At 41.6% G+C, this 27,720-nt stretch overlaps 1 protein-coding gene across 5 annotated transcripts in view; it reads right to left on the reverse strand.

Moving 5' to 3' along the window:
* FRY (FRY microtubule binding protein) overlaps window positions 1-27,720 on the reverse strand; it is a 420,573-nt gene that overhangs the window by 16,541 nt on the left and 376,312 nt on the right. For all 5 annotated transcript variants that reach the window (XM_057532698.1, XM_057532699.1, XM_007164157.3 and 2 more), the window contains 10 exons: window positions 26,582-26,743; window positions 24,199-24,273; window positions 21,240-21,410; window positions 15,019-15,219; window positions 14,300-14,458; window positions 11,044-11,210; window positions 9,679-9,868; window positions 6,012-6,161; window positions 4,754-4,852; window positions 2,809-2,892 (listed from right to left, as the gene is read on the reverse strand). In XM_057532698.1, the coding sequence (XP_057388681.1) occupies window positions 2,809-2,892; window positions 4,754-4,852; window positions 6,012-6,161; window positions 9,679-9,868; window positions 11,044-11,210; window positions 14,300-14,458; window positions 15,019-15,219; window positions 21,240-21,410; window positions 24,199-24,273; window positions 26,582-26,743 (1,458 nt within the window). The remainder of the gene's footprint in view (window positions 1-2,808; window positions 2,893-4,753; window positions 4,853-6,011; window positions 6,162-9,678; window positions 9,869-11,043; window positions 11,211-14,299; window positions 14,459-15,018; window positions 15,220-21,239; window positions 21,411-24,198; window positions 24,274-26,581; window positions 26,744-27,720) is intronic.

Raw genomic sequence — 27,720 nt, forward strand, 5'->3', positions numbered from 1 at the left:
GGGTCGAGGCCGATGCCACTGCCTGGAGAGCCCAGAGCCAAGATGCTTCACTGCGTCCTACGTTTCTGTGAACTTAAACTCCCCAGCAGCAGCCACTCCAGGATGAATTTCGCGGGCGACAGGAGAGGTCACTGCAAACCACAATCCTTATTTAGAGGCGCTGGCTTTAAGTCGTGAAGAGACCTGTCTCGCTGGGTGTGTGCAGGCGGAGAAGACACTGGTACAGCAGCGTCTGCCAAGGAGCTGCCCTCACGACAGGCGCGACTTACACGCCCGCCTTGTTCTACATCTTATTTGCTGTGCACCGTGCCTCATTCTAGGAGAACGGGTATTGTAGTCACCAAGTAGCCTAAATTACTGACTAATCACACCTGTCTTAACAAAAGAAAGAAGCCTTCCCTCCAAAATACTTCCCATGTATTAGAAGCACTTTTCTCAGGAACACTGTTCTGTTGTTTTGTACACACGCTACAACGACTCCTCCAAGGTCCCCTCAGGTAGTGAGGCCAGCACACGGGCACTAGCATCTTATATACGCAGAGATTGTTCTCACTGCGGCAAAGAGGAACACTCCTGTTTTTCTTGAAAGGCACAATTCTATTTAGCTTTCATTTCCCCATTGTGGGGCCTTAGGTGCAGAGGCACATGTTTCTATTATAAAGAAAAGAACATCGTGATGACTGGCACCTGGCTCTTGCCGGCAGGGTCGGGAACTCAGTGTGCACAGCGGACGGTGGAGAGCCGACCAGCTCAAGGTCACTGCTGCCACTTTAGGAAGGCAGGCCTGGTGTTGCTCCCTCTTTTTTCTCTTTTTTTTAAGAGATGCCAGGAATGCTGTTTTGAGTGTACGTGTGAACAATTTTAAGTTTAAACTGTTGGGTCAAATTTAAATTGTACAAGCTGAATAAAACATGTCTGAATTGGTTACAGCTTACAGGCTACCAGTGTGTAACCTTTCCTCATTACCTTGATGTCTACAACTTCATGTTGAGAATAGAAGAAAAATCAGAAAATAAATATTCAGCATCCAACAAAGAGTTATATTCTGTTCCACAAACAATTCCACAGCAATTTATCACTTATGTTACCAGTTAAGAATGACTAGAAATCAGCTACTGGCCAAGACCAGACTGGTTCGGGTAGGGCTTGGGGTGGGAAGACTTCACATGCCTATCTGTACTTGGTCACCATCTCTGGCCGACTGACATCTCTAATTGCTCAAGAGTTTGCTAGGTTTAGTAAGGTAAGTACTAATCCTTCCATAAAGTCCACACTTCTCTGAAATAGAATACACACGTGGACTAAGTTTTGGCATGTTGACTTCGCAATTTATATCCAGACATAGATTCTTCAAGTTAAAGCTCACTTCCTATCTCCCCCTTCACTTGTCCCCATGCAAAGGGTGCTCAGAATAACTGGCAACATCAAACTATTCCAGAAGATAGAGAATCTGACTTAAAAAAGAGAGCTGGAGTGAATCAATCAATGGAGGGTAAGCAGTGCTCTGAGGTCAAACACTTGTTGGGTTTTGCCTTGGGATGGAAGCCAAATGATAGCTCTAATCAGAAAAATAATCTCTCTCCCCACTCTGGATATAAGATCAGTACTGAGATGGACTGACACTGTCATTTCTCCTCAAGGCCCACCCTGAAGACGGTTTCTCACCCTCTGAAGGATGCACACTCCAACATGCTTTTCTAGGTGTGACAATGTCATTACAAGGTGACCTCTCTGCCTAGACCCATCAGCAGCCCCCTAACTTGTCTTCCCAAGTCCACGCTTGCCCACTTCGGTCCATTTCCACAGGAGAGCGGGCGAGCCCCACTCTGATCACACCCACCTGTTACAACTTTTAATTGCCCACCATTGCTGTTAAGATAAGCACCCAAAGCCCTGCACGGTCTGGCTTGTGCAGCTTCTTCAGACTCAAACTTTTCTCCCTGTCACTGTCTACACGCCCAGCCCCACAGGCTCTCGTCAGTCCTTGGAAAGGGCCAGGTTCCCTCCTGCCTCGGGGCCTTCACACAGGCTCTCCACCCACCCCTCTGCACTCTAGCTCAGAGCCGAGATCTCCACTTAGACGGCACTTCGTGGAGAAGCCATCCCAGAACTGCCCTCCTGGTAGGCCAGGTTCTCTTGCTGTATTCTTTCATAGCTTTACTGTTCCTTCCTTTCCTTAATGGCACTTGTCACGGTTTACACGTGTATGACTGTTGGTTAACGTCCATCTCCCTGAACAGATCAGAGGCTCCACCTGGGGCAGAATTCACTGTTGTACCCACCACGGGGGTCACAGGAGTAACTGCAGAATTGAATGATCTTAATCTGTTCACACTTTTCTGCCCAGTTTCCTTTACAATATGACATACGTTTATAAGCCAGCTGGTCTGAGGTGTGTACTTAAAGCAATTCTAAATGAGGAAAAAAAAGTCTGAGTGATTGCTGAAAGGTCAACAAAGACTTTCTTCATTGAAGGAGCTAAGTGGATCAGTGAAGAATTCATGACATCTGGCTTTATATTCTGAACGAAGAACAGATTTATTAGGAAACGGTTAGTATAGTTAGCGCCAGCAGAAAGGTTATGTTTATACTTCTACGTTTCCAAAAAGAAGACCGCCCCGCCCCAAATCCCATCAACACAGTCATGCTTGGCGCGAATGTCATTCTTTCTTACTCTAGAGGTGTCATGTGAATGTATGGGATGAACTCATTCTGCCTCTTTTTCAAGTTCCACGCTTCTTGGGTAGATCAACACCAACACACAAAGTCAGAGCACAGAAAAGATAAACTCTAACAGGCTTTTATTACCTTTTCTTCTGAGTCCCCTGGTTGACAGGTAATTACTCCATCTCTTGATCCTCCTGCAAATGTTGCCTTACAGTTTGCAAGCCACTGTTGTCAGAAAGAGATACAGACATAGGTAAATTCAGTGATGTCCTAAGAATGTTTTTACAATCAATTCTGTCAGGAAAAATAGAGTAAGCTTCTAATCAAGTAAAATAAAATTTTTATATAACGACTTTTTGAAAACTTTTTGGTTAAAGATTAATAATTTGAAATTAAAATATCTGCTTAGATGGGTTCAGTGATGGTCATTTAAAAATTTCAACATTTATCATTTCAGTGTTGTGATGTATCACCCTGAAGAATGGTTTCACCAGAGCACTCCAAATTTATGTATAGATTAAATTCACATATGGTTAGAAACTTTTCATACGACTGAGGTTAGGAGACAGGTCCCAACACTTCCTCGCAGGCTGGGTCATCCTGGACAATGCACCCTGACTCACGGCACACCTTCTTCTCTGTTATTTTGAGGTGGCTTCTTTGAGGCAGGTCTATTTCACTGTAAGAAAGGCTATTATAGTAATAGCCCAGCTATTTAAAGATTCTGCCAGTCTTAAGTATCTGGAATAGTAACTAGCATAGATGTGAAAGGAACCTTTGGGCAGAAAACAATAAGCACTGAAGAACTGAAACTCACACTTGACATCAAAAGACTGGCTGGTTCACCAACCAGAATGAAAGGATTACTTTTATCAACTGATGACTGAGAAGCTGGAAATCAATGACAGCGAAAGAGCCACAGAAATAGAAGACAAAGGGAATTGTTGCAGTAGAATGTCAGAACTCTCTTTGACAGGTCATGAGATAACAACAAGAAGAAACAAAAACCCAGTAACTTTAGAATGAATATCTTCTATGTACCACGCACTTGTGCTGGGCAGTTTACATATATTATTTCTATTTTAAAGGCAATATTGTGTAGTGGTTAAGAGCATGGACCTTTGAATCCCACAGACCTGGGTTTCAATACCACTATGCTACCTCCTAGCTAATGAGAATAATAATAGCAACTCCCAGGGTAGTTGTAAGCATTACATGATTTAAGTTAAGAGATGTAACTCTTATCAGGTTGTTGGATACATAGAAAGGACTCAGGAAATGACAGCTGCTATGACTGTTATAATCGTTATGTTCTTACAACAGTTCTGCAAATTAATTACTATTATCACTGTCTTAGAGATGATGAATCTGAGATGAGAGGAGGTAACTTACCCAAGGTCACTAACCCTGAAGTAACTGAGCTGCAATTTGAACTCAAGTCCATCTGACTTAAAAATCCACGCTCTTTTTATAGTGCCTGGTATATGATAGGAAGTGCTCCATGGAAATTACACATGGAAGTTGCTGGAAATCAGGGGGTTTGCATGGATGGTTTCTGAATCACTTCTGTCTCTAACATTTTACAATTTACATCTTGGAAGGAAGAAAAAAGCTGAGAGCAGGAGCCGAGGCCAAGAGAAACCAGGGAGAGGGAGAAGCAGCTACTGAGGGTGGTTAAAAGGAGAAGAGAGATGAGGTCCGTCTCAACCAGTTTTGGGTGAGGCGGACACTGGAAGGAAGTAATTAACAATTTTAAATTTCTGAGAAAAGAAAAGTTATAATGTTGATAAACTGACATATTAAGCAGATACCCACTTTCCCCAGTTTCTTGGTAGGGAAATTATAGGGCTAAAATCGAAAGCTGAAAATTTTCTCTTTTGTAGGTATCATTTTTATATAATCCATACTACTGACAATTCTGCCACCATTAAGTTGGAACTATAATCCTTCACAGAAGAATAGATGAAATCTGTCTTCTCCCAAAAGAGCCTCTCTTGGGTAAATCACATCGCCTCCCAAGAGTTCACAGTGGTTGGGTTCATTTGGTTTTAAGTAAATGTATAGGCACAGAAACATAAAAGCTTACTGAGAGGGTGGCCTCTTTTCTGTTGTTGTAGGTGTCCAAATATTCTTGCAGTTCCAAAACACTGAACTTGAGCTTGTCCAAAAGTCCACAAGAAAGGAGCTAAAGACAGGAAAATAATTTGTATTAAAACAACTTCCAGAGAGACACCTAGACAAAGGCATGGCTACGCAGAGAGAAAAGAGAAGTATATTTAGATGTAAAGTGTGGGGCGGGGGGGCTGGTAGCATCCATTTTAATAAGCTGTGCAGTTTGTAATTTAGCTCCACTATCAGCGGCAATTGCATTGGATACTGCTAATCAAAGTCTCCTGTGAAAGTATCCATCTTCCCCATATCAGGATAGACGGACAAATCTTAACAAGTATTCCACAGAAGCCCACATTAAGATACAGCATCCATTTTATGCATGGACTCTAGTGTCTTCATTCAGCAATGTGAAGACAGACCGCCAAATAGGTTTTCAAACTGATTTTGTATTTAATCTGTACTTTAAATCATTAGTATTACATTTATACAGTCACGATTCAGCAGTCAGCCAGGGACTGTTTTAATCCTCCTTTAAACCAGCGGTCCCCAACCTTTTAGGCACCAGGGACCGGTTTCGTGGAAGACGATTTCTCCGCAGATGGGGGGTGGGTGGGGAGGGGTGGTCCAGGCGGTAATACGAGCGGTGGGGAGCGGCAGATGGAGCTTCGCTCGCTCGCTCGCCCGCCCGCGCGCCGCCTACCTCTGGCTCTATGGCCTGGTTCCTAACAGGCTGCGGACTGGTACCGGTCCACGGCCTGGGGGTTGGGGACTCCTGCTTTTAAACTCATCATTTGCAGCTGGGCTGGACGAATCCATCCAGAGGGCATTCAGTCTCTTGGAAGTAGGGAAAGTGGTAACATCATTGCCTCTGGGGACCCATCTGCCTAGCCAACCTGGCTTCGTGGGGACTGGCTAGGTCCGCTCTGGGAGGTTAGCTCACCACATTCACAGCCTTCAAAGTCAAGAGTCATCGGAGAGAAGCAACAAGGCCGCGAAGGGAGCACAGAGGGGGATCTCCTCCTGATTCCCTGCAGTGACTGCCTTGGCTTGGGCTGGCCACGCACAGTCATTCCGGTGGGCCCAGGCCTCTGGGACTCATAGCACAGCAGAGCGCTGCTCGCAAACACTGAGAGTGTCTTTCAAACAAACCACAACACACGTGTGCTTCCCTCAAGTTCTGCACCATCAGCTGGGCGGGCCATTTGCCGCGGGAGCAGGCCTGAGATACTCACGGTCTCGGCGTCCACGAAAAGCGTGGGGCACTCGGAGCAGGAGGTGAGCATCTGGGAAGAGCTGACAAACTTGGATCCGATGCCCCGGAGGTTGTCTCCAAGGTAACTGGCTGCATCACAGGTTAGGAAGCAGAACCTTTTCTGAATATTCTGAAAGGCAACATAATTACTATTTGTAAATGGCCACGTTTTAACTTTTGTACCAGAAAAAACTATTTTTTAATCTTCATAAAAATATCAGATGAGCACAGGTCCTCCATGAAGTGGCGGGAGGCGGGGCGGTGATAGGGGCAGAGTGAATGTCTTAAGTCAAGTGAGTAATCACCCAGTGTGAACAAAGTTTCTTCCTAAAATGTCATTTCCCAATGCATGGGTGCTCATATAATCTTTTAAATAAATGCTGCTTTTGCTTTTTGCTGATTGTCAGTGCCGGTCAGCAGCTTGAGTCTGCCTAGCGTGTTTGTCAGATGAGTGAGAATTTCTGAGATGACTTCAATGTGGGTGAGAGGAAAAAGGTCATGAGATATAATCTGTTTCCCAAGATCACAGCTCCCTGAGATAGAGCACTAAAATGGGCCATAAAGCCTCTGAAGAATGAAAGGGTAAATTCACGGGACCTGTCTCCCTGTGAGAGCGCCTCTGATTAGGAGTCTGTAACTCTGTCTGATAGCTTTGCACACATCAACTCATCAATCCTCACAACCAGGTGAAGGAACTGAGGTTAAAAGAGGTTAAAGGACTCAAGGTCATGCAACTAGTAAGTGAAAGAGTTAAGGATGAGCTTGACTTCTAAGTTCACATCCCTTCCGTAAACCTATAGTGCTTCCTAAATGTTACTATTCCCCCTATACTGCCTGAAGAAAAACCATAATTAGGAAGAATCTGACTCACTGGGCCGGTGTCAGTGCCAAAATGAGAATATTTTTAGCCCCAACTTCCAACACACAACATCTTTAACAAAAAGAACAAAATATTTAACCAAACAATAATTCCAGTTCTAGGCACTGGCCTTCCCCAAAGAGATGTCGTACCTTTTGAGTTGGAGAATCTAACCCACGAGAAATCCTCTCTGCCCTGTTATGGGGAAATTAGCAGGTCCCCAAAACAGCAGCAGGCTCTTGGTTCCTTACAAGTTATACTAGAAAAATGCCTACCATGTTGCACATTATTTATTTTTTATTTAATACCTCTGAGAATCTTGCTATAATGCACAACATACATATGTCTTTATGGTGTTTTTAGTTTTATGTGCAATTAAAAAAAAAAACTCGACAGGATGTTGCTGCTGAAAGGAACAGGAAATGCCACGTGTCACCAGCTAGTGGAGTGGCAAAGCCGGGAGTAGGATCCAGGTCCTGCAGATAGTTTGGTTTCTTTCCATCTTACCCGAGGATATGGTGAGATCTGGGTTCATTTCTGTATTAAAAAAATTTTTTTTGGCCGTTCTGAGCAGCTTGCAGAATCTTACTTCCCTGACCAAGGATCGAACCTATGCCCCCTGCAGTGGCAGCGTGGAGTCCTAACCACTGGACCACCAGGGAAGTCCCTGGGTTTGTTTTTTATTGTACTGAGAAGCTAGATCTTTCAGGGAACTTCAGAGGCACATATGACTTCCATATAAAAATATATAATTTGGTGACACTGTGTGATCAAATGACAATATTCTAACACAGGAGCAGCAGGAAGGAAATACACTGACTGAGACACTTGGAAAGCTACCCATGCTGGACCTTTAGAAACCATTTCCTTGTTTTTAAAACCAAATTATTTTTGCAATTACCTCCTCTCTACCCCATCCAAAATCCAACCAAATACAGGAAAACGTGGTGTCCAGACTCACAGGAAAAATGTTAGAAAACAGTAAACAGCCATGGTGAGGACATGACGAAAGATTAATAGACTGCATGTCTTAAATGTGTTTCATTTCCAGCATATTTGATTAATACCGATTTTGCTACCCGTGTTGCTCTCAATCACAGAGCATTTGATGGTAGCTGAGAAAGTTCTTAAAGCTAAATGTAATATTAAAAACTGAAATAGGAGGTACACATTTGTATTATTATTATTGTGGATAAGCTCCTTAGAAATTGGTCAAATACACTGGAAAAAAATCCAAACCCCAGTGTACCTCCCAGGGCCCAGCCCCACGTCCCAGCTCACATGACAATCTGTTGCCATACTGGCATTAAGTCAGAAACTGTACGTTTAAGATTTACATTAAAAAGGTTTTTTTTTTTTCCCATTCATTCTTTCTGCATTTACTGAGCAGCTACTGTGTGTGAGCCACTGTGCCAGCTGCTGGGGAATCAAAGCAAGACACCATTACCTGCGTCTCCTGGGAGACAGACACCTAAACAAGTGTGACAAGTATAACAGATACAACTACAACTGGCTCGGGATCCCAAGTGTGTGTGGGGGGGCAGGTAGAAAGAGGTAAAGGAAGGTGTCATTCACTGAAGTGACAGCCAATCAGGGATTTGCATGTCATTGGGAGCACAGCTGTGGGAAAACAGGAGATGACAGTTCTCAGCAGAGGGAAAAGTACTGCTCAGGACTATAAAATCGAGCATGAAGAGTCTAGTAACCGTAATAAGAAAAAATTACTACAACAGCCAAACTTAAATATACATTATTAACCATTATTTAAACACTGACGTTAGAACAATATAATAAATTACTTTGCTCCTGAATCCTTAACAATTAAATTTACCTCAAATGGTAGCTTGTGGATAGTTGTTGTTTTTAAATTTCAGTCTGGCTTAATGCTAGGGTGTTTCTGGATTCTTATCTCTCAGCAGCCCATTGTTTTCTGTCTTAAGGCCAACAGTCCCTCCAGCCCCCAGTGCATCTCAGACACAACCTTAGTGTTTGTCCATTCAGTTTTCTAACAGGTCTCACGAAAAGTAAATTGAAAAACTTGAGAGAGAGCAGCATGGATTAACACTCAGAATACTGAGAAACTAGCTCTGAGTACTGTTGGTATATACTTCTCCAAAAATGGAAGGGCCCCCAGGCTCAAAAACCAAGTTGACTTTTATGTTAACTAAATTATGGCTTCCTGAATTTGAAATCATTTAAAGCAGGTGATTCCAGTTTTTTCATTTTCCACATTTTCTATAATTCCTCATTTCCCTGCCTTTCCCACGGCTCTTCCTGAAGGTGGTCAGAGGGCTCCACCCCTCAGTCCAGCTAAGTTCCTGTGCCTCCCTCGTGATATACTCAGCAGAACTCAGCCTCTAGAAGAGCTTCACAGGCTGGCATGCTGAAGGACTCCATGGTGGGGAAAGATAAAAGGCAGGGAAAAACACAGTGAATTAAAAGGATAGAGGAGAGGTCTAAGCGGAAAGAAGAGATGGAGGCTGGGCTTGGCAGAAGTGCCACCCTGTGGTCCTGAAGTCCTGGCTGCCTGCCTGGCACTGATGATGCCAGTGAAAACCAGAATGGGGGAGCGAGGGGCACAGCACGGCGGCCTGAATCCCCGAGCGCAGCGTCTCCACAGTGCCAGCCTGAGTAGATGAAGGTTGAGGAGAAGAAAGGATGAAGTCAGAGGACACTGAAGGATGTCAGGAGGACAAAGTCGTGTAAACCCAGCACTTAACCCCTTCAGTTGGAGGCCAGCTGGCTCCCCGAAGAGACCGCAGCCCCGGCGCGTCTGTGGGCGCCGTACCTTGAACAAGGAGGAGAACACGTGGAACGTGTACACGGCGCAGGAGCCGTCCGCGTCGCACAGCAGCTGGTTGACGTGACTGCGCCACGCCTCCTCCGCGTCGTCACAGGCCGCGGGCTGAAACGCGGCGAGGATGGCCGAGAAGAAGGGCGAGGGCGGCGGCGAGGCTCCCCTCTCGCCTTCTCCGAAGCTGGAACAAGTGCAAACGGCAGCGTCAGGAAGTGGCGTCCTCTCACCCCGAGGCACCCATCCTGCCCACTCCTCCCGCTGGGGTCGCTTTGGGGGCCTGGCTCCCATTCAGAGGTCTCCAAGATTCTTTTCTGACTCTAGAAAAGAGAATGTTCACCTGTAGAATTTCTGGGATTCCTCCCACTCTGATTTCCTTTATAGACTCGGTACCTCTTTTAGCCTTCAGTAACTGCCCCTCACTTTCCTGGACAGCCTTTCCCCGGACACAGGGTACACTCATTCCTGTGCTGTGGCCCATTGCAGTCCTTTTCATTTTTCAATACAATAAGTGATGAGAAAATTTCTGCATCTTTTCACTTTTCCTTCGTGGAGGGACAGTATTAGTGGGTGCAGATACATAAATGCCCAGAAGAAAAGGGCAGAGAGAGGAAAGGAAACGAAAGAAGAGAAATGCAGGGGGAGACAGAGAGGAACGAAGAAAGGAGAGAAAAATGAACGAACTGTGAAAAGTCAAAGTTCTTCTCTAGGTATCACCGTAAGCCGTTTCTCTGATGGGCGGATATGGGTCACCATAACAGAAGGCCTCTGTCCAGCCACATGAGAAGCTTTTACTTAATTCTTATTTTCAACGTTCACAGGAGTGATTTTAGGATTCTGACTTTCTTCTCCTAAAGTAAATCTGTAGCATTATTATTTGTGATTTATTCTAGATGCCACATTAGTGGGGTTTTTAAAAATCTATCCTCGTTATATTTTTTCCTATTTGTACTCTCTGACTAGATCTCAATTGCCTCAGAAATGTCAGCCACGAGGCTGAAAGCCACCCACTTAAAAAAAGAGTAGGTATTTGGCTTATAAGGGGCCTCTTGTTCTGGTCTTTTAACTCAAAATGAAAAGAACTCCCTATTTCCAAGCCTTGCCAAGCTTGCTTATTTTCAAAGCTTACAAGGCCTGGACCATGTCCCCAGGCTCCCCTCTGGCTTTTTACGTTAACTCTAGGGCTTTATGGGTTCCGCATAAGGCCCTGCTCTGGGGTTGGATGATTCCCACCCGCCGAGAGCCCTCCAAGTTATATGTCCGCTTGGACTCCTTTGTTAGGAAGTCCCAGCAGCACAAGCCTGACATTTAACTGGAGTTCGAGCGAAGCCAGTACAATGTGCCCTGTACACCCTTCACCTGGCAAGAGTAAACTGGTCCAGCGCTCGACTGCCTTTTTCTTCTGCCTCGGTCATATCCAGGCTAAAGCTATCGCTGCATTCGAAAGTTGCCGGGAGCTCATTGATGGAGCTGGAAAGATCATCCTCATGCACGGGGGTGTCCTCCTCCTCCTGGACAGCACTGACCTGGGAGCATAAAAGGAGAAAAGAATCCCCCCGATATGTAAGACTATCCATAGGAAAATCTGCAACCCTGAGAGGAATAGAAATTAGGGGCATTTGTCTTCTAGTTACGGTAGAGTCAATTTCTATAACCGAACTCAAGAGTTCTCTGAAGTACTGTTCTTTCTCTATCTTCTTTTCAGTCTTTTCTGGGAGAGTTCCCAAAGAGGCTCTCAGTAGATTACCATATTTGACTTCATGCTTATGAAGTATAAAATGCTAAACTTGGAAGAGACTGTAGAGACCCCCTGGTCCAATCTCCGTATTTTATAGACGAGGAAACAGTTGCTCCACGTGGGAAAAGGACTTGCCTAATATCAGGTATATAATCAGAGCCAGAGCTGGGACTAGAGACACCATCTCTGATTCAGAACTCTTTTCATTGTACAACCCCAGTCTTCTAAAGCAAGTTATCTGGAGTTAACTCTCCAATATATTATATAATATGTCCAATATTACCTATGGAAACTAGAATTTAGAATTGTCAGTGCCTGGCATAGTAAAGGCTCCAGAAGTGTCTGCAGTGCTCACAAGTGATCCAGAGTTATTCACCAAGCCTGCCACGTTGACAGGCCTTTCCATGCTGAAAATCCTCCGAGATCCATATACACATATGCTTTACTCTTGGGAATATCCCTTGAAGATAATAGATATGAGAGGCTGCTCTCACGTTGCTATAAAATGTAGAATGATCTGCGAGATGAAAGGGCTCTAGGGCAGGCAGAGCTGGGATCACTGAGGGGCAGGAAAAAGACGTAGCAAGTCAAATGGAAAAAGAGGCTGGGCTTGAACCTGGGCCAGGGGGAAATCATCTGGAGAACTGATTGTTCTTCGGGAGAGGAAGGAAGGCAACTGGATCACAGAGCAGAAGAGGAGAGGAAGAAATCACACGTACGTGGTTCAGTGAGTCATTTTCTTAAAACAAAAACAAAATCAAGGCGAAATAGATGTATATATGAATTAGAGAGTTATCGTGGGTTGACAGCTGGCTGCCCATTTAGTATTTTGAGTCTAGGATTAAAGAGGGAAATTAGAAATGTTTACAGATATGTTAGGGAAATAGGTTATCTCACGTCTTTGAAGGAATTGCTCATAAATACTGCATTTCAGAGGTGTATCCATATCTGCTGCTTCTTGCTTTTTATTTATTTTATTTTTATTTTTTTATCTTTAAAACATTTACTATTGCCATTAAAAAATATTTAGTTTCTTGTCCAGTTAGAATGTCATTAATGGTCCACTTCATATAATTTTTGTTGTTGTTATTAAAAATTCATTTATCCTTTACCCCAAATTTTGAATGTAAACAGTAACTGTCAAGGTTGACAGCCGCGCAGTTAAGCAGCTTAATTTTGGCTAGAAGATGAAAGATTCACTGCTTTCTTGTGTCTGATGAGTGGGCAGAGCACTGTATTTTATTTTTTAATTTTTTAAATTAATTTTAATTGGAGTATAGTTGATTTACATCTTCCTGCTTTTTAAGACTAGAGTGGTTCCAACGAGACTGCTGACTGGCCTGGGTTATTAATGTATATAGACTTAATCTATTAGGGGCGGGCTGAGTTCTTATAAAAATATTTTCTATTTTCTCTTTCTAACATCACAGATACATCATCAAACATTGCAGAAGCCCAGCTGATGTGAAAAACAGAGATAGCTTTTCAGAAATTAGACTCAGCCTTTCCTTGACAGAATTCCTTGATAGATTTCTGTATGAGTCCATGAAAATATTACTCCTTAGGCAATGCTTTGTATGAGGAATTATATAACTTAGCATTCAAAATAGAAAAGTTGAGAAAATGACTATTGCAAGACTGAGCAGTAATAAATGCTAATAACTTCACATTTATTTTGTGGTGTCCTTTCCATGAAGTTTATTTCTTGATATTAAGATTCTGGCATTTTAATCTCAGACAGTTTTCTTTCTGGCCCCTTTTTTGGCTAAAAAAGGACTCTGCTAATTCTAAGAACCCTGATCACCGTCCTTTTGCAATGGGGAAGTCTTAGAAATAATTATTTTTTAAGCTTCAATATTTTTAGGTGATTGCAGTTTCATTGGTTGCCCTTGGTTTAAAGTAGATTAGATTTTGCTAGATCGCAGACATATCTTTTAGCGCACTGTAAGAGAATACAGAATAGCCAGTATTATATTTTTCTAATAGAAGCATCAGAAAGAATATACTTTCGTAAATTTTTTTCTATTTCATTTTCTCCTTAAACTTATACCACCATAACCAAACTAAAGATAAAGAAAACCTTATCCTAACAGCAATAGGTTATTTTGGTATTTCTAATATAAGAAAATAAAATTCTGTACTAATGGGCATTTATGTGGGCACATATGTGAACACAGTGTGGGAGTTGATAGTTTTATGGACAAGGTAGTTTATGGAAATATTGATAAAATAAACCTTAAATGAAATATACATTTTTAGATTTTTTTTTTTTTAAAGCTGACCTTTTAAATAAGGAAATTGTATCCATTACTTACTTTTCTCCTCAGAGAGCCTGGCTAGGACAGTTTTGTACATAATACTGTGATTGATATTGAAAATTCTGATAGTCCGCCAAAGGCGAGAACAGAATCAATGTACAGATTGTAAAATTGGTTCCTACATAGGAAAAAATTTCCCCCCGATACGTGCATACACCCACACCTCACTTAGCAGATTGTTTTATAAAAGTCATGACAAAGAACAGCAGTTTCCCAGTCTCAGCAATCTCCGACATACACCAATTTGTTTTGCCATTAATCAAATGGCAAAACACGAGCAGTGTTCGTGCTCTATGGAAAATGCAAAATGTTTCATTTTAAAAGGACCTCAAATCAAATCTCCTTCAACCAACAGGAAGATGGCCACTCAGGTCTGTGAGAGTAAAGCAACTTCAAAACCTAGGTTTAGGGGCACAAACTCAACTACTTCAAAAAAGAAAGAAAGAAAATAAAGATAATCCCTCCACTTAGAACCCGCTAAGAATGCTCAGAAAATTGGAAGTACATTTTTTTTTTTTTTAAAGAAAACTACAATCAACGATTGCCAAAATCTCTTCACCTTTGAACCCTCAGAAATCTGAAGATTATTCATATCAGGCAGAGAGGCGTCAAAGCTAGCCATTCTGGTGTTAAAGGCATGAGGGTCAGCGGGGGTCATATCGCAGGTGGTCGTGAGTTCCATGGGATGAGTCTCCTCAGAAGGGGAGAGATTCATGATCTGTTGAGAAAGCATAGGAAATAAAACAGAGTGTGACGTTCCCATTCTTTAAAAGCTCTAATTATTCTCTACATAAGAGTACAAACCAGTGTACAAGCTAGTTTTTGGTGGACAGGTAATAACTGTTTAACATACATACGTCACTGTCATTAGAACTTAAGCATGGTAGCTGGCAAGGCCCAGCACTGAAAAATACAAACACCCCTATTTCCAGATAACCCCATCAAAATGTCTGCGTCATATTTCCTCAAACTTCAGATGTCTGAGGAATTAAAAAAAAAAAAAAAAAGATTTCAGCATAATAAAAGTTATTTGGGGAAAATCTAGGCCTGAGCAGATTTGATGGCACTCAGGGCTTATAAAAAACCCCAGTGTTTGTTTCCATTTGCAACCTACAGAGAAGAGACCGGTGACAATCAGACACCACCTGATGTTTCAGAGTTGAGTTTAGCAGCTGTAGCAAGTTTCTTTAGCTGCAACTGGAAACTGCACTACTGCTTGAATCACAAAAAGAAGTCTCCCAATGTCCTGGGAAGAGTAGGTGGAGAGTTCCTACTTACTAGGTCGGAGTGCTCCAGGATCTGGCTGGTGGTGAGATCCTCCTCTTCGGAGGATTCGTCGGAGTCCTCGTGGTTCATTTTATTTAGGCTGGGGGAACTTCCTGAGAGCTGGCGCTCCTCCAGAAGCTGCATGTCGCACTTGTCCAGACTATCCAGGGAACGCCTGCGGACTCCCCAGTTGAAATTGTCCATACTCTCGCCCTGAAATCACACCATCAGCTGCTTTTTTAAGGCCAAAATCCTCCTGCACTCACGCCTTTACACAGTCGATTAGCCATAGCTTAGTAATAAAAATTTTCATTATGAACTCTCAAGCCCTCATGGCCTTGGGCACCAAACATTTTGCTTACGTGATGTGAAGAGTAGTAAGAAGCACACCATTTTCACCAAAATGCGTATTAAATCATAGGTAGACATGATTATACACTCTACTCTAGCACAGTGGGTAACATCTTGTTTTTTAACAAGTTGATTTTGGGATACTCTGTAAATGATCCGTGTTAACAAAAATCTGTCAGAAAGAGACTGTTAATATTAAAACAACTTCAAAGGAGATGTTCCTTCCCCAAACCCCGCCCCTGTTTAGTACTCTTTTCAGAAGGAGAAAAAGTAGGAGCTACGCTTGTGGCACGTTCCACACCCTCTGGGTATTAAGTAGAAGAGCATTAGGTAAACATTCCAGGCTGTTTCTGCCGCAGCAGTTTTCACAGATAAAATGCAGAGTTAAAGGGTATCAGAGAGCAGCTGGGCACAGTCGGACAATCATGCACTACGCAGAGGCCAGAGCAGCAAGGCTTCAGTTTTGCTTTAGGCTCATCTTTAAATAATTGTCCCAACATAGAAAACAGTTCCTTCCCTAGACCTGAATGGACTGACTCGGTACCAAGGATTATTGCTGAATTGTACATTTGCACTGAGAACCGGGCTAAGTGGCAATGTAAAGTGTTAAATAAAGATTTTAGATATAGCTCAGACTTTCTCTACAAACCATCAGATATTAAATAAGCTTATTTGATGAACATAAATTTTTTTTCTGAAAACCAATCTGGGTTTTATTTTTCTCTGTTAAGATAGGAATAAAGCTAGAGAAATATTACTAGCTCATTGGTGGGCAAATTTTAACCTAAACAAATAGGTAATCTGAATAAAATCTAGCACAGAATCTTATTTATATTAGTCATTTGAAACACTGATGGTTCACTGACATAAATAACTTTTTTTTAAATGTGATGTTTTATTTATTTTTATTTTATTTTATTTTTTTGTATTCTGGCCATACCGCATGGCATGTGGGATGGTTCCCCGACCAGGGATTGAACCTGGGCCTCTGCAGTGAAAGCACCGAATCCTAACCACTATACCACCAGGGAACTCCCATAAATAACTTTCTGATGAGAGCTCAGTAAATAGCGTAATAATATAATTTCAGTGAGAGATGTAAATTACTATTAAAATTAATGAGCATTAAATTTATTAATTTTCCTCTGGTTTTAAGGGTCTATTTTTTCCAACTCCTAATGAAATGAATCTTACCATTCTCACAGATCTCTCATATAATAGATGCTTAGCTTTTCCAAAGTCTGTTTTGGCTATTCATGGTGGAAGGCAACAGGTAAGAATCCTGAACACATTATGGATATGATATGGAAGTTATCATTATTCACCCCATTTATGATATTTATGATTGTCCTTAGGACTGTTTGATTATAAGACTCAGAATATGCTTTCCATAGTTTATAGCTGTATTTGTACCTTTTACCTGTAAGTGCTGTGATAAATTACCACCAAATTATTTTTTTTCCTGGTAGAAAAGGCTGACTGTTGTGCTGGTACTTTAAAATAGCTGTTTCAGTGAAAAAATGAAAAAAATGTGGAAGAGGCAAGAGTTCTGGGAAGAAAAAGAAAACTCAATGTGTGAAGAAATAAAGAGGGTAAAGAAAAATGAGATTACAATACAGAGAAAAAGGAATGTAAAAGTTACTGGGAAAAACGTACAACTGTAAAACATAATTCACAAAACTGATTCTCTTGTACCAAATCAATGGATGGGTTAGATGAACTATCTCAGGCAGCAGTTCTGGAAGTCTCCCACACTGAACCTGGGTTGCACTGAGCTTGCAGAGAAATACAGACACCTAGGGCCAGAGAATGCTACACTGGGTATAGATAGCCATTGCTGTTAATTTGATTGCAGCTCAGGTGAAGATCTGAATCAATCAGGCATGGGAACTGGGAGTCAGGGAAGTTGTTCTTGCAGGAATAATATCTGGGTGTCTTGCTAGAGGATGCAATAACTCCATTAGAGGCAAAGATGTTGAAACTGTTTCCCTGGTGGTAGCTGAGGGGTTGAGATGGAACAGTAGCCTAGCCTACGTTAAAGCCGGTGGTGATTAAAAGTCAACTGGGCCTTCTCATAGCACAGGAATACCCCTATTGAGAGAGCCACCTTCCAACTTCCCCACACCCAAATGTCAGATTTGCATTTTATGTTACCTACAAGGTCAAAAGCCAAAAGAGTGTTTCACTGATTAAGTGAGATTTTCTATGTGTGAGAAAATTTAGAAGATGGCTAACTATTCCTGATGGACAATTTGCATATGTCAGTTATCAAACTTAAATAACCACTAAGGATTTATACTGAGATGAGAAAGTATTCACGATTGAATGTTCCAGAAATGTTGGAAATCATATTCTTTGATATTGGAGTTCCAAAAAATAAGAATTATTGTTGAAGGAACTTGGATGGTCAAAATATATTCCCCCAAATGTACCTACTTAGAGTAAGTCTATATGACATAGATACAGGGTGATCATAGGTCAGTTTGCCCAGGATAATCCCAGTTTATGCCTATTGTCTGGGTGTAATTATTACCGGACCCCTTTTACTTGAAAAGGGTCCTCATTTGGATGAAATTTTATATAGTCACCATCCAAAGATAGCTCCTAATTCCTGGAAAATAAAAGGAATTGGTTGGCAGTATATGTGGTATATTGTTAGATGCAGCTTGTTGATTTCACTTTTAATAAAAGAATTCAACAGCAAAACCAATCCAGCTGTACAACTGTCTAATGAGAAATTATAGGATTTCCATGGATCATATTTAAAAACTCACTCTCTCTCAAGAGATATAATCATGCAACTTCCAGAACTAAACATATAAAGATTTTAAAACTGTCTCATATTTATACTTCAGAAAATATTTCCCTTCTACAGCAACCAAGAAAAATACTTCTATCACACACATCTCAATGTAAATGTGCAAATAGGCATACATACTCTCGAAGGGGGGAAAAAGCAGTTATGCAGTTATAAATCTGCAATGATGCAAAACATCTACTAGTGCATCTGAATTGAAAATAGCATCATCTTACCTGAAGTTCCTGTGTAGCAGATTGAATGGACAGAAAAACAAATAAGAGGTCTATTTAAAATGATTATATTAGATACTCAAGTGCATTTGTCTTAGTTGTAACACAACAGCAACTAACAGTGCTAACAGTATATATGTCAGTAGATGCAACTTAAAGAAAAAAGGCAAAGATACACAAACCCCATTAAGAAAAATTAGTACGAAACACCGGAAATTCCAAACCTCTTAGCGGTGGATGATGTAGTTGGTAATAAATCATAAATACAATTTCTGAAATAGCTTTCCACTTCAGTGACAACTTTGGTCTCCTCAACACTTTTTTTTTTTGAATGCCTAAATTTTTATTTGTGAGAAAATCGTGAAATGTCATGGAAAGACTGAATGAGGGTCATCAGCTGGGAAAAAAAGGTGGCATCACCTGATCCTGCTCACAAAAGCAGAAGTGTTTGTGATCATGATCTGTTTCACTGCTGAGGTGCAATTAATAGCAAAGACACAGCACCCTTTAAAGATTCTGAGAAGTTCAAAGGCAAACCCTTAAAGATATTAGTCAATAAATTCTGAGACTATTTAATGAAAAGGAATAGACCATGACAAAAACCTTGTCTCTTTTTTTTTAGTAAATGTGTGTTGATCTAGAAGCCAAATATGCTTACCTTTCGCAGATGAGGAAATACTGAAATTATTCACCAAAGACAGTACAAAGGAACAGATATTTAGAATGCCTACTGCCTGAAATTATGCTAAAAGCTTTACATAGGTCATCTTACTTGATCCTTACATCAACTCTATAGGCAGGTATTATCACTCCCATTAGATAGATGAAGACGCCAAGAGAAACTGCATCCAGGCTTGAGCTGGGTCAGTGGCAGAGCTGAAAGTCAGAGTTGGACCCGCCTGACTCCAAAGCCCTTGCATTTTCACTCTACCACTCTGTAAGCTTGCTAGAATCCCTTATTATAACCATATTGAGAAGTAGCAAAATATTCTCAAATGGTTTATTTGGATAAAATATATACTTTCACATTCTTGAACTTCTTATAAAATCTTAATCATACAAGATAAAATAATCACTATGATTTTTTAGTTCTTGTTGGCTAGGACAGTAGCGAGAACACTAGAAGGAAGGCATAGTAATCATTATTTATTGTCCTTGAAAAATATTAGTATAATATTTATTTTCAAGTGATGGGCATCTATAGTTTTCCTTACTTTATTTTGATAGAAACTAAATTTGTTAGTTGTTCTGAAATTGTTTCTGATTTCTCTGACACCATTCCTCCTAGGTCCCTTCACGTAACACATTTTTCTTTGGCTGACACTGAAAAATGATGCCTCTCTTGTTTCATCAATTTTTCTCTCCGTAGTTTAACCCTTGAAGAGGGTGCCCAAGCTTGAATTCTAGCCTAAGAGCAAAGATTAGGTCAGTTGCTCAGACCAGGAAGCTAAACTTTTGACATTCCATATACCTCTGGATCATTTCGAAAGTATTCAAAACAGCTGTATTTTGCATTAGACTTTTTAAACAATCCTCACCGCATTTAGCAACTGATTTCTTTATCACTAATTATGGTTAACAGTCAGAAAACTGCAATGCTTTTTACTGGTTTGAGAACAATTCAAGATGAAAGCTTACACATTTTAAAGATGCCTTGCAGTTGGTGCGTTTATACTCTTAAAGGACTGGATCTGTTAAACTTGTTTCCAGGGAAAGAATTGGTAAAGAAAACATTCTTCATTCTGAGGACATGATTCTTCCTTGCTGGCACAGACAGCCAGGGTAGTCAGTGGCCAGTAAGGACAAAAATAGAACTCAATAGAGCTTGTCCAGCTCCGTGGCCTTGCCTTGACATAAGTGGATTGGTCAGCAATCATATCCTTTTAGGGAAGGTAAGCAGTTACTTGAAGCATCATTTCCCACAAGTTTATCGTTAAATTAGGAGGAGCCTACCTGCCATAGGATATGATATGAATTTGAGCCTCCATTCTAACTGTACGACTAGCAGAAAGCCCTTTCTTTGTCTGAGTGTGCTTGGTTAAATGTGAGCTGAAGTATGTGGATCCCACCACATGCCAGGCTGGGTACCAGGCTTTATTACAGATGCCAGCCCCACTTCAGGGAACACAGTGTCCATCCCAGGAGGGAAAAGCCTGCCTCTCAGCTGGAATGTGCCCCTGAGCTACCGAAATGATGCTCCTCCTTGCAATCCCAGGTTTTCAAAAGCATGACTCATAATGGAAAGCATCTTATTACCATGATTATCATTCAGATAAACAGATCTGCATCTGCCTGTTGATACTTGAATTCAGCTACTCCAGGTGTCAAGAACCAAATGAAAGCAGAGCCAAGAGCTCTTGTTTGTTAAATCTAGTTTCAAGTTCTGAGGATTTCATCAAACAGCACAAAGATGCCGGGGCCCTCGGGCCCTGATCGCAGGTTGCGGCAGGCAAGCTTTGACGTCAACCCATGAGAGCAATTTCACATTGAAAATAATAAAATGCTTAGCCTGTTTTACCCAGGTACCAGAGAACAGGCTCAGACCTTGCATGTTTCTGTGATTTTTTTTTTTTAAGTTCACCTTTGGACTACACACACACACAGAGTCTCTGTGTGGTCAAAGTCAGATCTTTGCCATTTAGAAAGAACTTGGTGGCTTTGGCCGTGGGCTTAGACAGGAAGGGTGTGGTGACTTCTGCCAAAGTTAAGCTGCTGTACTTTGAATAGATTGATTAAAAAGAAAGTTTACAGGTTTCTAATTAAAGAACTCATTATTTAGCAGATAGAAAGAAACTGTGCTGTTAGTCAAGGAAAAGGCTGAGCGGATGGTTTTCACCGAGCCCGGGCCATACCTCTCCATCCTCCAGCTCCACATCTAGGAAATCGAAGTCTCTAAAGACCCGGAACTGCTGCTCACTGTTGGTGTCATCTATGTTCTCCTGCTCCCGGGTGCCATCCTCGGAGGACACGAGGCTCGTCTGGTGCTCCAGCAGATCCAAGTCCCCACACGACGAGAAAATCACCTACGAACCAAGAGTCCTCTCCTGAGAAACCGCTCTCCCTTCTGTGTTTGTGCTACAAAAAGTGTAACTGGCTCCTCAGAGCACTGTATTTCCAGTACACACCTAATTCCTTAAGTGGGTATTTTTAGAATGTTCTTTTATTATTTATGTTGGACAGGTGCCTTCAGATTCAACTCATTGCAAAGATGCAAGTTCACACACTAGGAGAGTGTTCAAGAGTCAGATCGCTGCTTCTTAATGAAAAGTGTATCCTACGTGCGTGTGTGTGTGTGTGTGACAACTGAGTATGTGTTCACAGACAGTCTACAGCAGCCAAGAAATTTTCCACTGTTTCTGCACTGAGCGAGGTTAGAAACTGTACAGATTCACTCACACATACACGTCACATACATATTATCATGTAAGATTTTAAGGACTACTGATGCCAAGATATGTTATTGTAGAACGAACTGTGAGAGCAAAGGATTTAACCCTCTTAGAGATAAACCAGGAACTGGTAGGGAAAAAGAAACATACGTCAGGAAGTACAGTACTTGTTCATGTGAATTACAGAGGAGAAGCTGAGCAGCCGTGCCCATAATTCATACTTAAAAGTCCTGTCCTGTTGATTCAAACAAAACTTTTTTTTCTATTAAAATTTTAGTACGTTAATATTTTAAAATTAACTTCTATGTTTAGGTTCATTTCACTTGGGCCATTTTAATATAACTTTGTAGAAATAACAGACTTCAAATAAATCTAAATGTTTTGTTCACCAGCCTCTCCTGAACATAGACTGATATTAAATAAAATGAACAGTATTCTTTAACCGTTATAACATCTTGGTCTTCCTTGAAAGTAAGCAAGTCATTTATAAGAATTTAAATATCACAAATATCTCTCAAAAGGAAAAAAAAAGGGGAATGGATTTTACTTTTTTTTTTTTGGATTTTACTTTTTTAAAATTATTTTTTAAAGATTTCTTTCTTTCTTTTTTTATTTTTGGCTGCGTTGGGTCTTTGTTGCTGCGCGCGGGCTTCTTCTCTAGTTGCGGCGAGCGGGGGCTACTCTTCGTTGCGGTGCGCGGGCTTCTCATTGCGGTGGCTTCTCTTGTTGCGGAGCAAGGGCTCTAGGCGCGTCGGCTTCAGTAGTTGTGGCTCGTGGGCTCTAGAGCGCAGGCTCAGTAGTTGTGGCGCACGGGCTTAGTTGCTCCGCGGCACGTGGGGTCTTCCCAGACCAGGGCTCGAACCTGTGTCCTCTGCATTGGCAGGTGGATTCTCAACCACTGTGCCACCAGGGAAGCCCGGGAATGGATTTTAAACATTCTTTTTTTTCTCCAGTGTTTAAGAGCAGTCATAGGATTTGCACTAGGTTTTCATAAAATGGTACCAGACACACAGTCTGTACAGGGGTTGCAAATGGGTATATGAGATAAATAGCACTGAGGACCAGGCAACTAGTCAGTGAGAGATGAGAGACTAAAATTCTGACTTCCTCAGCCGAAGCCTCCCTTTCCTTGTTAGTGCCACTTTTCTTATTTGTAACATAGTAAACATTTCTAGCTAGAAAGGCCTGGCACCAAAGCAGGCGGTTTGGATCTGAAGGAGACAGTGTAACCACAGGGGTGGTAAGAAACGGACCTCTCTGGCTGTGCCAGTGCAGAGGTAAAGGGCTCTCATTCCTCTCCCTTTCAGGCTGGGGGGCTCAATCTGCCCCACACTATCTCCTCGTCCCTCTGCCCTCAATGATGTCACAGGAGCAGCAGCAAACCCACTGATCAATACTCAGAAGGTGACTTCAACGGAGGTCACCCTTCTGTCTGGGGCACATTCCCAGACGATTACAAGTATCAACTTGCACTTTAGCACGAATCTATGAGTCTCATATTTCACCCGCTCATGAACTACATTAGTATATACATTTTGGAATTTTAAAAGTAGTTCCACAGAGACACTGTTTGCTACTTCTTACTTGGGAAATCACTTAGTTTGCTATTTTCTTTTCTGGTTACTAATAAAGATGCTGTGATATAGATGAAATAAAAATACCCGGTAAAACCAAACCCTGAGATTTTTATTGCTTTTGCTACAGTATTCTCACACACACAATTTGAATTTTCTAAATTTTATAAAAGCTTCAGAAGCTAACTTCTAATACTTAAATTATTCATTTATTTCAAAGCTCAATGGCATTTTTGTGCAACTGTAACATCAGTAGAAGTTTCTGTTTGTTGGTTTGTGTTTTTTTTTTTCGGCCGCGCTTCACGCAGGATCTTACTTCCCTGACCAGGGCTTGAACCCATGCCCCCTTAAGTGGAAGCATGGAGTCTTAACCACTGGACCACCAGGGAAGTCCCTCAGTGGAAGTTTATATGAGGAAAAACATGCTAATATATATCACTATTTTCACCTTTATTGTACATGAGTAAAATAGTGACATCACGGTAAGAGATGTGTGTACAGAGAGTAAAATTACACCCAAAAGAAACGTGTCTCATATATGGTGGTGCAGAAGACAGTCACATATACATATTTTAAGAAAGTGTGGGCATATTTATTAAAAAGATCCAAGATACTAAAAAAATTAAAATAACTGAGTTTTTATTTACCAACTGGAGCAAATAGCCAATAACATCTTTCATTGTTTCTGAACTGAGATTAAAAATCATACTATCGAGAGAAATAATCTAAGGGTTTGATCTAGATGATGGATATCATACTTGTAATTCATAGTTGAAACCTCCAAACTACATGACCAAAGGTAAAAAGGTTATGACACCAAAATAAATGTGATATAGGACAGAACTTACCGATGGATTTTTGCTTAATCCTACTTCTTGGCCACACAGAGAAAGGACGTGTACCAACTTCTCTTTCGTCCTCTTCTGGAAAAGAAACACACAGGCAGGTTTTAATCATGGGGTCCTGTGATCAAATCTACTCCAATACTGTAGTCATCAGCCACAAAGGGCTAACCCACCTGAAATGTGGCCAGTGAGAATGGAGATATAAAATACATGAAGAGTTGGTATGAAAAGAGAATGTAAAATATCTCACCAATAATTGTAGAATATTGATTATATGTTGAAAAAATAATATTTTAGATATATTAGGTTAACTAAAATGTGTTATTAAAATTAATTTTACCTGTTTTTTTTTCCTTTTTTCAGAAGGTGACTATTAGAAAATTTAAAATGAGGTTCACATTATGTTTCTACTGGACAGTGCTGATCTAAGTTTTCCCAAGGGAGGGGATGTGAAAGTCAACCCCTTGGCTCTTTAGCAGATATTCATTACTCTCCTTGATAATCTTTCTTGTGTGCTACAACTTTCAATCATAAGCAAGCCTTTCCTTACACCTTAATTAAATCTATTATATTACAACACAATTCTCTTTTCCTCAAATGGGAGGATAAATTTGCTTTCTGCAGAATTAAATTCGATTATTTGCAAGGCATATTAAATCTTTCTCAATTTATTCTTCCTATAGTTAAACGGATAGAATTCCTTTTGCTTTTCTTTGTAAACCTTACTTTTCAGTTCCTTAAGCATGGGGATTCTTCTACAAACCATCACATTTCCCAATGACATAGACAAACTCGGTCTCAGAAGGACTGGTGAGTTGAGAATGAAAAGGATGAGTAACCAGAGCCTAAAAAAACATTAATGTGCCTCAGAATTGCTCTTAAAGCAATCGTCCTCCTCTCCTGAAAATGATTTTTTTCCCTTTTAATCTGATTTAATATGGAGACTGCAAGGAGGCCAATATCACTCATAGATTTTCCTTCTTAATGGAACTCAGTTCCCTGCATCCTTCTTTTCAAATTATAGACGGGACACTCAATATGGTGTCATTTCAAGGTCAAAGACAGGAGGACCTTGATGTTGAAGAATGGCAAGAGATTCACTAACCTATTTCCCTAAGTTTTAGTGGGCATTTTACAATTCTGGGAAGGAATGAATGTAGAGGAGCATGGAATTGGGCTGTACATTTCTCTTCTCTTTTCCAAATTCCCAAGAAAGTAGAGCGGGCTCTCTATTCAAGCACGCAGTGAGCGCTCACTGAGAACCAGCTCTGCTCCAGCAGGCGCTGGGCTCTAAGCTCCATTTCCCTAACCTTTGAGGATGGGATGAGTCCTGCTGGGCGTGCAAACAAAGGGCTTTTCTCTGCGCAGCACCCACTTCGCCTCCCTCTGGTAATGCAGTCCCTCTTTTTATCTTGGGACGGCTCTTCTCCCGCCAAATGGGGCTCTGCCTCTCTTGCACAGAGCCCTTTCTACAGAATTGCTACGACGCTGGGGAGGGGAGGCCTCTGTCCTGAAATCGTCAGAGCCAAAGACCATGTAAATCTGGAGCTGCCAGAGGTTGTTGGGCCTCACGTTGGAACAGTCTGCCTGAGAATGAGGTCAGCAGGGAGGAAAGCAGGCCTAAGACTTTGGGAAGACAAGGTGGGGACGGTGAGAAGGACAGAGAGGGTCTAAGGATTGTGTGTGCTAGAATCCAGTTCTGCTTGAAGTTATGATATAGGAGTTAACACGTTCCCTTTCCACTTAAGGCAGTTTTTCACTGGGCTTCTGGCACATGTCACCAAAAGAGCCCCAAATAATGCATGGGTTTCACTTGACAGTAAGTCCAATGACATCAACGCTGTGACGCAGTCACCCAGAAAGTGCATACAGATAACAGAACCGCAGAGAAATCTGGCCGCCCAGCCTGCTCTGCAGGGTCAGGTGTGCATGGAGCCCATTGACTGGAGGGCAGGCTCGCAGGACTGCAGCCAGAATGGTCACTGGGGTGTGGCCCTGTTATGCAGGATTGCTTAGGAGAACTAAGCATGTATTACTTGGAGAAAAGAGGACTGATTTGGATGAGTGGCAGAGGGGGGAGGGTTTCTTTAAGTGTTTGAAGGGCTGCCATGTGAAAGACAGATCCAATTGCATTTTCTAAGCCTTAAGAGAACTAGGACCCATGAGTAGAAGCAACAGAGTGTCAGACTTCAACTCAATGTAATGAACTGTTCAAAGATAAAATGGGTTCCCTCGGGATACAGAATACCATTAAGATCCTCATCACTGAAGTGTCGATGCCCAGACGGGAAATATTGGGATGGTGGAGGCAGGAATCCCATATCACAGTTGGGTTCAATAGGTCCCCTAAGCTCCCTTCCAATCCTGGGAGTCGAGGACTCTTTACCTGAGAATACTGGGGCCTTTTCCAGCTTACAGGAACAAGGACATTGGAGTTGGAGCCTGATGAGGTGGAAGATGCACTCCGGGTGACAGCCATGGCCCTGGGCTTCCCATCACGCCCGGAAGAGCTCTGCAGTTCATCATATCGTCTCCCGATGATGGGCGTCTTGAGAAAAAAGAATAGAGAAGCACACGTTCTTCTATCTCATTCATACTTCTGGGGTATACGGATCGCTCTGTCCCAGCAGCAACCAAGAACTGCTTATTTGATTAAAACTTAGATTAGAGAAGTTCAGTGTTACAAGGAGGCTCATTTTCCTTACATTCAAATACATATTCCAGATCATTTTGCATCTTCAACCCTTTCCCACCCTCTTTAGCAGCTGAAAACAAATCCAATTGCTTGTTCTTAAACACACTTTAGAAATGATTGTAAAGATAAGAAGGAAGACATGCAGGAAAGCAAAATAGTTTTCAGATGTTTAAGCTTGAAAGACTTTCTTTATAGTTAAAACAAGACCAAAATCCCTTCCCCTCATCCCAACCTGTAATCACCAATCTTGATACACTCTCAATTATTAAAAAATTTATTTAAATTATTTATATCTTTTCAATTATTTTAATGAATGAGGTCAGGGCCAGGTTCTTGACAACACTTCAGAAATGTCACTTCCTGAGAGTCCCGGAGTGTGGTGGCTGGGCAGGCAGCACCTCCCAAACCTTAGCCCCAGGGAGGTCTCTGCAGAAACCTGTTCGTAGGCCTACATTCAGAGACGGCAGATGCTGGCTGGTAACTCTCCACCTGCCTCTTAAGGCACACCTTTCTGGAGCAGCTAGGTCTCCAGGGCATGCAGCTGACTGGCTACAGGTTTTCTGTACCTCTTTGGGACAGAGTAAACAAGTCAAAGAGTAAGCTTCCCCCACCTCCAGCAATGTAAAAAAAAAATGTTAAAAATTGAAAAATACTGAGTGGACACCTTAATATCATATAGATACTAAATATCACAGTGGTGGCACAACAGCACCTCTACCTGAGTGTTGAAATGATGAACGGTCAATGAGACTACTGTGTGAAAAAACCCAATCTAGCCACAACCTGATTAATAGAGTACGTCCCATGTAAGCTGATCTAGTTTATTCCTT

Source organism: Balaenoptera acutorostrata, chromosome 18, assembly GCF_949987535.1.
Source record: "Balaenoptera acutorostrata chromosome 18, mBalAcu1.1, whole genome shotgun sequence".
Lineage (NCBI taxonomy): Eukaryota > Metazoa > Chordata > Mammalia > Artiodactyla > Balaenopteridae > Balaenoptera > Balaenoptera acutorostrata.